This window comes from Equus caballus, chromosome 11, assembly GCF_041296265.1.
Source record: "Equus caballus isolate H_3958 breed thoroughbred chromosome 11, TB-T2T, whole genome shotgun sequence".
In the NCBI taxonomy this organism is placed as follows: Eukaryota; Metazoa; Chordata; class Mammalia; order Perissodactyla; family Equidae; genus Equus; species Equus caballus.
Window position 1 is genome coordinate 1,461,743 of NC_091694.1, and position 10,652 is coordinate 1,472,394.

General features: G+C 62.9%; 1 protein-coding gene across 3 annotated transcripts; it reads right to left on the reverse strand.

Moving 5' to 3' along the window:
* Positions 1 to 771: 771 nt before the first annotated feature.
* SLC25A10 (solute carrier family 25 member 10) lies at positions 772 to 8,874 on the reverse strand. 3 transcript variants are annotated; one of them, XM_070226795.1, is made up of 12 exons: positions 8,511 to 8,755; positions 6,865 to 7,033; positions 5,772 to 5,891; positions 5,026 to 5,140; positions 4,888 to 4,936; positions 4,593 to 4,634; positions 3,701 to 3,744; positions 3,500 to 3,570; positions 3,089 to 3,181; positions 2,671 to 2,748; positions 1,989 to 2,045; positions 772 to 1,903 (listed from the first exon to the last, which is right to left on the reverse strand). In XM_070226795.1, the coding sequence occupies exons 3-12, from the start codon at positions 5,859 to 5,861 to the stop codon at positions 1,802 to 1,804; spliced, it is 741 nt and encodes a 246-aa protein (XP_070082896.1). In that variant the 5' UTR covers positions 5,862 to 5,891; positions 6,865 to 7,033; positions 8,511 to 8,755; the 3' UTR covers positions 772 to 1,801. The 3 variants fall into 3 exon arrangements, with proteins under 3 accessions (XP_070082896.1, XP_070082895.1, XP_023507545.1); XM_070226794.1 differs by having other exon boundaries at positions 6,778 to 7,033; positions 8,511 to 8,724; XM_023651777.2 differs by lacking the exon at positions 6,865 to 7,033 and having other exon boundaries at positions 8,511 to 8,874.
* Positions 8,875 to 10,652: the final 1,778 nt, after the last annotated feature.

Genomic DNA, 10,652 nt, shown 5'->3' on the forward strand with positions numbered 1-10,652 from the left:
ATTTAGATATAGTGTTTTTTAGTACATTCACAGAGCTGTGCAACTGACACCACTATCTAAAATCCTATTTTTCACACCCCTGAAATGCTCCAGGATAGTCTCCTTGCTCCAGGAGTACAGCATCAGAGGTTCTGAGGTCTGAAGGAGCCCCAAAGACTGTCTGTCTGTCTGTCCAGCCGAGCCCTGGCAGCTTTCACGCATGTGAAAAGGCCTCAGGGCAGCACCCACGCCGCCTCCCGCCCCAGCCTCAGTCTGTCTGTCTGAGGGTCAGCAGTCCAGAGAACCAGGGTCTCCATGGCCCCTTCTGGGCTTGCTGGACAACAGACCAGCACCCAAGAACCCAGGCTCTGACTCAAGGGGCACCTCCCGCCCCCAGGAGAGGGGAGCCTCTGGGGAGGCTGGCCAGCCTGGCCCGGAACTCTCAAACCTGGGGGTCTTGCAGCACCCAGGTGTGTGCTGAGAAGGGGTGGCACTGTTGGGCCCACGGTGACCTGGATCCAGGAACTCAGCCCACCCAGCCCCCAGCCTCACCTTTCCCTTCCCCTCCCCCTGCACTGGTTTTGGGCTGCTCCCACCCTAGCACCCTCCACTTCCTCTGCCCACAGGCCAGAGCAATGCATCCAGCCAGGGCTGCTGCTGCTTTCTCCCTCTGGGCCCTGCCCCCCTAAACCAGAGAGCCCTCCGAGGAGGGTGCAGAGGTGCTCTCACTGCCCCTGGACAGTGAGGCAGCTTGCAGACCAGTGAGCAGCCTGGATGCAGGGACCAGACAGAGCAGTTCACCGTCCTTTATTAGCATCCCTGCAGAGCAATGTGGGCCTGCAGCCCTTTGCTGGGGCGGGGGCACAGTGCCCAGGGGACCCGGGGAGGCAGGCGGACGCAGCCCCCAGCCTGGTTTGTGGGGGGGCAGGCTGCTTTCACAGCGGAATCCAGTTGTTTTGGCTGATCAGCTGCTGGGGGCCTTGCAGGTGACCGCCGTCTACACAGAGAAGCCCCCAAGGACACACCACAGCCCACCTCTGAGGAGCAGGAGGGGAGGGCGTGGACGGCGTGAGGGACACTGCACACTCCCTGAAGACAGCAGCAGCCTCTTGGTGCTGAAAGGTTTTGGTGAAACTAATTGTTAAAGCAACTGGGGGTTGGCTGGACGTGGGAGGCATGGGGCAGGGGGTGGGGGGGTGGGGACTAGGCCTGCCACCAGGGGCGCCCACAGGTCACACACTCTGACCCTTGCTCCTGGGCACTCATTCTGCTCCTGTGTCATTTGTTCACTGGCCCAGGAGGTGTGGGGGGCACAGCTACTTCTGAGAACATCATGAACGCTATGGTCCCTCTCCTTGGATAAAAGTGCACGTGCACACAACTTGGTGGGCGACCCCCAACTCTGCCATCCAGGTCCCTGATGGAAGCTGCTGGAAGACGGTGCTGTGGGCCCTGGGCAGCTGCACATGAAGGGAAGAAACCTCCAGGGCCAGAGGAGAAGGGGCAGGGGACCCCAGACCCCAGAAAGCCTAGACAGCCTGGCCCCCGAGTGAGTCATCAGAGCACAAGGGGGGGCAGCTGGGATACCAGGTGGGCAGAGCGTGGGGCGGGCAGGTGGGGGCTGGAGGGACGAAGGTCAGTGGAATGAGCTCTGGCCCGGGCAGGCTGGGTGAGGGCAGGAGCTGGCCGGGGAGGTCCTGGGCCAGAGGCGGGTGGGGGCCGGAGGTGGGCTCCGGGCAGCCTTCAGCCCCAAGACCCTCCCAGACTCCAGAAGAACCTGGCGCTGGGGCCAGGCGTGGCCCAACCCGCTCCCATGGCCCCGTCAGGATGGTACTTTGATGCCAAAGTGTTTTCGAAGCTGTTCCAGAAACACGAATGTGAGCACAGTGTGGGGCATGAGGCGGATGGCGGCAGGCAGGAGGCCCTGGAGGGAGAAAGGAGAAAGGGGAAGTGCAAAGGGCCGGGAGGGACCCCCAGCCCCACTCCGCCCTGTCCAGCCCCTGCCCAACCTTGTAAAAGGCCAGCGGGCCGAGCTTCGCTGTCTCCACGGCGCAGTGGAAAACACCCTGCAGAAGACACAAGGTGAAGCCATAAAAGAAACGCTGCTTCCCACTCGAAAGGCACAAATTAAAACACTCCTGTTCAGCACCAGCCGGAAGTCCCGCACACTGACATGTGGTGTGACCTCAACGGCACTGCAGACTGGCCTGCAGACTGGCCGGGCACGTTCAAAGGTGAACACAAGAAGCTGCCCTGCCTGCTGATGCGCAAAACCAGAAGCCGCCAAGGCGCACCCCATGGGCAGGCTGACCACCAGGCGCGTCGGGGCGGTCAGAGGCCGGGCTGGGGAGAAGACGAGGGGCAGAAGACACTGTGCATGACGGCGGGAGCCCCAGGCTGCCAACTTTAAAAAGGCAACTTGCCGAATTTCACTGACCACAGCAAACTGCTGCCTCCCTTAACATGTCAAAGAATCTGATTTAACACACCCAAGGCCAAGGGCTGCTCCGAGGCCGGATGGGGGCGGCAAGTGGGAGGGATGAAGTCATGGGCTGGAGGGGGTCACCCACATCCCAAGAGGAGGACGTGAGCTCACCCGGCCACAGAGCCCGGGAGCAGCAGGCTGGGCCCCCGCTCCCCACTCCCAGGCCTGTGCTCTCAAGGGCACTGGCGTCTGCGGCGCCCACTCACTCGATACTCGCCCTTGGAATTCATCAGGCGGGTCTTCAGCACATCCAGGGGCTGGCACAGGAACGTGGCACATCCACCCTGGGTGGGGTGGGGAGGCTGTCACCAGCGGGCCTGCCAAGCAAGGCGTGTGGGTACCCTCACCTCCTCCCCACAGGCCTGCTGTGGAAAGAGCCCCTGGCATCCTGGACCCCCCAGGAGGCATCCCATAGTAAGGTGCAGAGGGCTGCAGGACCCAGGGCCGCCCGGGGACACCAGGAGCTGTCCAGGCCCAGGTACCGGGTGACCCATCAGGCTCCTCCCTGGGGCCCTGGTGCCCCCTTATGCAGCCAAGAGCACCCACCAGACCCCCCAAAACCTCCTTCCTCTGAGCCCCTGCCTCCTCTGTGCACCCTCAGCCCCTGCCACGCCCCACACTCACTGCGATGAAGCTGGCGACAAAGTGCGTGACGATGCCGTCAGACAAGTACCCCGTGCTGAGAACCAGCTGCTTAGCTTGGTCATAGCAGGACAGCTGCAGGGGTGGCAGGAAGGTTAGGCCTCAGGACGTCCCCCAGCTCCGGAGAACGTAGACAGGGGCCTACAATGACACCATCTGGATTGACCAAGCACCTGCTCTGCAGGTCACCTACATGGTCACTGGGCCTGGGTGGACAGGTGAGGCCCAGACATGGAGGGGCCTGCCCAAGGTCATATACCTGACCCACCTGTGCCCACCTCCTCAGCCCCTACCTGTGGTCCGTGCCCACTGCCTTTCTCAGTGGCCTCTCGAGGGCTGAGCTAGGCCCCCCAGATGCTGCCCGAAGAGGCCCACCCTGGGCAGAAGCCCTACCTGGCCCACGGTGACAAACACCCCTCGACTGGAGGCCATGGTCGCACCTGAGAACAGCTTCTTCAGACCCTCTGCCAGAGAAGGAGCGAGGTGGGGCGCTCGGCCAAAACCCTTCCGGGCCCCCCAGCCCCTGCACGGTGCTCCCTGCCCCCTGACCTCTGCAGGCCCCAGGACCCCCAGCAAAGGGCCTGTTCCTCTCACCTTCACGGGCCACGCGGTACAGGCCGTCCAGGGCATGGGCGTAGCTGCCGGGGGACACAGAACGGGCCCACGTGAGGCTCTCCCTGACCACCGGCTCCCATGGGAGGGTCCTCCCCAGGCCCCCATCCCAGGCCCGAGGCTCTCCAAGAAGGATCCCCGGGGCCAGGCGACAAGGCCTCTGCCAACAGCTCAGAGCAGCCTCCCCCGCAAGGGACCTCAGTGCCCGAGGATCCCCCAGAGTCCCACAAGAAAACACATGGGTGCCCAGCCCTTTGGGGGGCTGCCAGCCTGGAGGCTGGTCCTGTTTGTGGCCTGTTACGGAGCGTGGGGGGATGGGACGCCCTGCCTGGTCCCCTCCCACCTGTTCACTTGGTCCGCCTGCCCACGGCTTTCTCTTTGGCCAGAGAGGGGACAACGGACTCCTGTGGAGCCACGTGTCACGCCTGAACTGACCGATACCGGCACCTGGAGTTTAAGTGCAACGTCAGTCTGAACACAGCCTTGGAGTCGATATCGTCTAAGGCTTTGTGAAGAACGGCATTTTTATCATAAAAAACAAATCCCAGCTCCCAAACCCTTTTAAAGGCCCAAACTCAACTCTCTAACCCTCTTCTACGTGAACATGTGCAAGGTGCAGGAGGAGGGCAGGAGAGAGACGCCGCCGCAGTCCCCCCCGGAGGGAAGAAGCCCGAGGCCCCCTCATGATTCCAGGACAGATGTGCAGTGTTTCCAAAATCCATCAGCTGCCTGTGCTGCACTCCAGGTGACCCCAGAGGCATGTGGCCCATTGGAGTCCCAGCCGGGTCCCAGCAGAGCTGCTCAGGGGTCTTCCTGGCCTGGGCCCCCCACACTCCCATACCCCCCAAGGGCAGAACTCAGCCCCGCTACTCACTTTCGGCGCTGGTTCTTGGGCAGCTTCATGTCATTCTGCATCCTGAAACAACCACGCTGGCTCAGGGGGCCGGCAGGGGGCAAGACATGCCCACACAGACCCCCGCAGGCATTGAGGGCTCGCTCTGGCAGAGAGCAGCTGGCCCCACCGCAGCCTCAGCGGCACAGCTCCCAACACCCAGGACTCCAACGCCTGAGGCTTGTTCCAGGCTGAAAACACTGCAGACCCCAGTGAGCAAGCCCCGGCCCTGTCAGGGGACAGGAAAGAGCCTGACCTTGGGGGCAACCGCACTGACCTGACGTTGACCATATCCGCAGGAGTCCCCACAAAGCCTCCGATGCAACCTGGGGTGACAGACCCCAGAGCCAACATGTGATGACCGGTGGTGCCCACCCCCACTCGCCCACCTGCCCCAACTTGGCCGGCTACTCACCACTGATGGAGCCCAGCAACACCTTCTTATAGAAGGGTGGGGGCCCCTGGCTGCCTGCGGTCACATGGTCCCGCACGGTCTCATAGATGGCGAACCGAGTCAGGGAGTAGGTCATCTGGGGGAGAAGGGGCGCAGCTCAGAGGGGGCAGGTGGGGGGACCATGCTGGGCATGCCCTGCACCCCTTGGCCCCGCTCGCCCCAGCCTTCCTGGTGCATGGTCATCACTGCGTGGACTACAGGGACACCAAGGGACCTTCCCAGGGCCACACAGCCAGCAAGTGGCTGAGCCAATTTGCAAACCCAGGGCTGGCTGAATCCAGAGCCCTGAACTCTCCTCTCTCCCTTCCCAGGCCTCACTTTCCGCATCTGTAAGTAGAGGTCTTGGACCAGCTGTGGGAGCAGGGCTGACCCCATGGAAGGCAGAAGCACATCCCACACCGCCATGCCCTGTGCAGACACAGGGGTCTCTGGCTCCCCAAGCCTGTGGTTCCTTCCTCCTAAGCAGCCTTGAAAAGGAGGAGAAAGCAGCTTCGATGCCCAAAGGGCACCCACAGTGGGTAGGCGATGCGGCCTCATCTGAGCCCAGGCCTGGGGGATGCCAGCCTGCTTGGGCTCAGGGCGTGGGGTCTGGGACCAGGACCTGGGGAAGCAGCACCTAATGAGTGGGGGTGGCCTTGGAAGGCACGAGAGCCCTGGCTGTGAGTTGCACCGCCCAGCGCCCTGGGAGGTGGGAGCCCCAGAGGCACCTGTCTACACAGGGAGGCGCTCAGGCCGTTGTAGAGCGCCAGAACGCCGTCGGAGCGCACCACCTGCAGCGCCATGCCCGTCATCCGCATCTTCACCTCCTGCTGTGTCTGCAGGTGCACCTGTGGGGGGGTCACACCTGCTCAGAGCTGTGCCCCGGGGCCCACCCAGGCCAGCTCTGCTCTGAGCCCTTTCCTACAATCTAGGTCTTTATACTCCTGCAATGACCCTGTGGGCCAAGTACTGTCACCACCCCGGTGAGAGACGGGAGCAGAGACTCAGGGAGGCAGAGGCCTCCTAAGGGCACCCAGTGAGGGTGGAGCTGGGACTCAAGGAGCACAGGAGACTCGGAAGAGGTGGGTGGGAATTCAGAGGGGCAAGAGGGAAGGGCACTCCTGGGAGAGCCACCAGATGGGCCACCTCAGTCTGTCCCTGCACAACCCACCCTGCCCAGCCCGTCACATCCTGGCTGGGCCCGCTTGGGCAGGTTACTGATCTCCTGTGCCTCAGTTTCCCTTGGTGTGCTGTGAGGACTAAGGAGTTCAGTGGGTACACCTCCCCCACCTGGCCTCATCCCTACCTAAGGGGCTCGGGGTGGTGGGGCAGCAAAGGTGGGTGGAGATGGAGAGGGGACTCATGCTCAGCAAGGTGACATGAGTGCTGTCCTCCTGCTGTGTGAGCCAAGCTGGACAGGACAGAGGGCCCTGGGCCTGGGGGCAGAGTGCAGGCAGCAGCCCCCATCTAGGCAAGAAGCGACTGTGAAAACCAAGCCAGGACGTAGGGCGAAATGAGAGATCAAGGAGCTTTAAGACAACCTTTCCAATGACCATGCCGGGAGGTAAAAACTCAGGCCAAGGCCTCCCTTTGTTTTTTTTGAGGAAGATTAGCCCTGAGCTAACATCTGCTGCCAATCCTCCTTTTTTTTTTTTTTTTTTTTTTGTTGAGGAAGACTGGCCCTGAGCTAACATCCGTGCCTATCTTCTTTCACCTTGCATGTGAGACACCTACCACGGCATGGCTTTGCCAAGTCGTGCCATGTCCGCACCCGAGATCTGAACTGGCAAACCCCGGGCCGCTGACACAGAATGTGCGCACCTAACCGCTATGTCACCAGGCCAGCCCCCAAAGCCTCTCTTTGAGGCTGGCCTCCACGGCTGCCAGCACTGCGCTCTGAAGCCCAGCACACGGTCATGTGTTCCCTGGGCCAGAGGACGGCCTGCCTCCTCTGACCCTCTCCTGGCAGCATTCCGCAGCAAAACAGCACCTGGGGGATGGGACAAAGGGCAGTGATGCCCAAAGGGGCCTTGAACAATGAAGTGACTCCAGTCAGGCCAGGGAGGGCTCCCACAGCCCCTGGAGGCCGTGCCCAACCCTGGTCAGAAACAGTGAGGCTAACCTTCCGGGGCCCCACTGAGGTGGGGGGTGGGCGCAGGGAACAGTGTGGGCACGTGGAAGGTAAAATAACACAGCCGGGGGAGGGGCTTCTCTTTCCTCAAACCAAAAAGGACCTTCCTGTTCACTCAGCCCCGCTCTCTGCGGTCAGAGCACCCTCCAGGCCCGGCCTTGCTCCGTCTCAGGCCTGGCCTCTCCCAGGACAGCCAGGCCTGAGGCCAATGAGGCTACAGCTACAGCCCTCCCACATCTGCTAACCCTGCCTTGACCGGTGGCGAGCATTTTTACACCAGAGAAGCCAATCCCCTCCTTTCAGGAAAAGGGCTGCTGAAAAAGATGCCCTCGGGCAGAGAGGCCTGGCCAGGCTCCAGGTCAGCCCAGGCCAAGGGTGCCAAGCCCTCCCAGGGGGCCGGTGTGAGACCAGGCTGCTCTGGGTGTGTGTAAAGAAGGGGGGCCAGGTGGCTGCCATTTGCCCACAGCGTCCCCTTCCCCCCAGGAGCCCAGGCCCCTTCGGGACTGTGTTTTGAGCCTCGGGCCCTTTGTTCTTTGTGGTGAGAAAAGGTCAGAAAACAGGCCCACTGGGCGGGCCCTGGGAGACAAGGGAAGCTCTGTGTTACTCTGCCCCATAAGCATTTTTTAAAAAAATGCAAGAGTGAATACCTCTGGCTCAGAGAAACACTCCCTCTCACAGGGCAGGACCTGCAGGCACACAGGGCCCATAGCTCCCAAGCGCCCACCAAGCCCAGGAGGAGGCAGCCCAAAGCAGGCGTGCCTGGGTCACCCCACTCGCCCAGGCCACATCCCTCATCTGTCTCCTTGTGTGCTGGGCACCCACTAGGCAGGGGGTGGCTCGGCCCATGCTCTGGGTCTTCTAGAGCCCCTGCACGTCTCTAAGTGCCAACACCTGTGCACCCACAGAACCACCCCCTCAACTTGTAACACGCAGAAGGAGCACCCTCAAAAGTGCAAAAGTTCCAGGGGAAATTGGCTCAGAGAGACCAAGGTCACACAGGTAGGAAAGCGCAGAGCTGGGGCTGAAACACGGCCCGCCAACAACCGGGAGCGGGCTGGAACGTGGGGCACCCGGGGTCGGCAGTGCCCCTGGAACCTCTCCCCAACCCCCTCCACGCAGGGTCTCCGGGCGGGGGCAGCGGGCCGATGCCCCGCAGGCCACGGGCAAGGCGGCCCTAGGTCCGAGCCCTCCCAGCAGAGCAGGCCGAGGCTGGTCAGTGCCGACGGGCGCGCTAGTCGCCGGGTGCCCGGGACGGGGGCCTGGGCGGGCGCAGGGCCGGGTCCCCTCGCGCCCCGCTGCCCGCCCCGGCCCCGGCCCGGCCGCGCGCCGCCCTCACCTTGAGCAGGTCCAGCGGGTGCGTGCAGCAGGCGGCCCCGCACGAGGCCAGCCCCCCGAAGTACCAGCGCGACACGCGCGCCTCCGCCGCCATGGCACGGCCGCGGACGCCGAGGAGCGCCAGCTGCCCCAGCCGCCGCCGACCCGACCCCACCCCGCCTCCGGCGCCGGTTGCAACCCCAGGCCCCGACCCCGGGTCCGGCCCCCGACACAACGCCGCCACCCCCGCGCCGCGTTCAAAGCGCCGCCCGCGCCCGCGCCCCGAGCAGCCAATGCGCGCGCGCGGAGACCAGGGGGCGGGGCACACGAGATCCCGCCCCGGGCCCAGGGGCGGGCCCCGCGCCTTAAAGTGGTCGCCGCCGGGCACGCGATCCGGAAGGGCCCCACCGAGCTGCCTCCGGGGCTCTACGGGTGCACGCCGCGCCAACCGCAGGGAGCCTGCTGGTTGGGCCTCCCCCACTCCCCTGGGAACATGGCGCCCCTCCCAATCCTGCGCTGGCCCGTCCCCAAGGCCAGGGCACGTCTCCGAAGGTCACGGACGAGTAATGGTCCGGGCGCTCTGCCAGCCCCCACCGCTCCCGGAGGCCAGGCTCCTGCAAACTCCCGGCCCCAGCCATGGCCCTGAACTTGAGCCCCAGGTCCCTGCCACGCCGCGCAGGCCTCGGGGTCTGCCTAGAGACACGTGCGGCTGCCAAGAAGTAGCAGGAAACCTCCTTGGGCCAGCGTGAACATGACAGGAAAGTAGGGCAAAAAGCAATTCGGAGAGACTGGCCTCCCCTCCCCGCAGAGCCCCCACCCCGCCTGGAGCTCCCAGGAAGTCCAGCCCCAGGCGGCCACCTTGGAGGAGGCCCAGGAGGCGGGGTTCTGGGCCGTGGAGGCTCAGGGTCCCAGGAAGTGCGATGGGCAGGCTGCCAGCAGCTGCCTCACCCCAGCAGGAGACGCCCACCTGTGCGTAGGTTGTAACGCTCATCCCACCTCCCAGCAAACAACAGGAAGTGCAGGAGTGCCGCCTGCCCAGAAGCACACCTGCGGGGCAAAGTGAAATCCGAGTCCCCAGGGCTTCTGAGGGCAGGGCCCTTCTGATCTCAGAGGCCGAGGCAGAGGCAGAGACCCCCTCCCCAGGGAAGAACGCATGTCCTGCAATCCCAGCTTGGCCACTTCAGCCCCCAACCAGAAGGGAGAAGGGTGAGGGGCACTGGGGAAATAACTCCTGGTCCCCTGAACCCACCAAGCACCCTGAATAACAAGTCCTGGCATCTGGGCACCTAGCGATTCTCTAGCTGTGTCGGAGCCTAAGTGCACCAGCAAGCCCCACCATCGACTGGCCTAAAGCAGCCGCTTGGAGACCAAGGAGACTGTCTTCTAGAACCCCAGGAGTCCTCTGACCCGTGAGGTCATCGGCTTGGGAAGTGAACAGCTGGCCACAGAGATGGTGTCCAGACAGAGTGCAGTGTCCGCCACGAGGGCAGCATGCCTTATCGGAAAGGGGGGAGGGCATGATTGAGAAAGATGGCAGACGCAAACCAGATGGAAACACGACGGTGGGGGAGGGGCCACAGGCATTCTCTGGAGAAAATTAGAGAGGATGGGAGATGCACTAATGTTCCAAGGAAATGTGAAAATGTCAGTGTCACTGAACGAGATGGCTTTCACAGCCAAATACACAACAGACAGAGTAGCATTTTGTTGAAAAAACCAGAGCTAACAGACCCAACTGTTACTATGCAGGAGTGGCCTCTTTGTCCAGGGTCCCATGGGAAGTAGCATCATCAGAGCCCTCTCCCTCTCCAAGACTGGGTCTCATTCAGAGTAAACAAGATGTCCTAGCCTGTGACCGGCCACGGGCACCATCATTGGCTCCTGACTACAAACAACTCAGTGAAGCAGAGGTGGCAGCAACCCCCGGGGGTCCCAAGTCTGTGTCACAGCCCAGGAAGCAGAGGGCCAAGCCCAGCGTTGGGGCTGCCTCCTCACCCAGGTCATCAGCAAGACAGGGTCCTAAACCTGCTGCTCCAGGGAAACCCCAGTGCTCGCTCTGCACAGAATGAGGACTGTCCCTAACAGGGAAAGGGCAGGGCCCAGAGGCTTAAAGCAGGAACTGAAGAGAGATTTTAATAAAACTGGAGAGCAGCAGTGCAGTGAA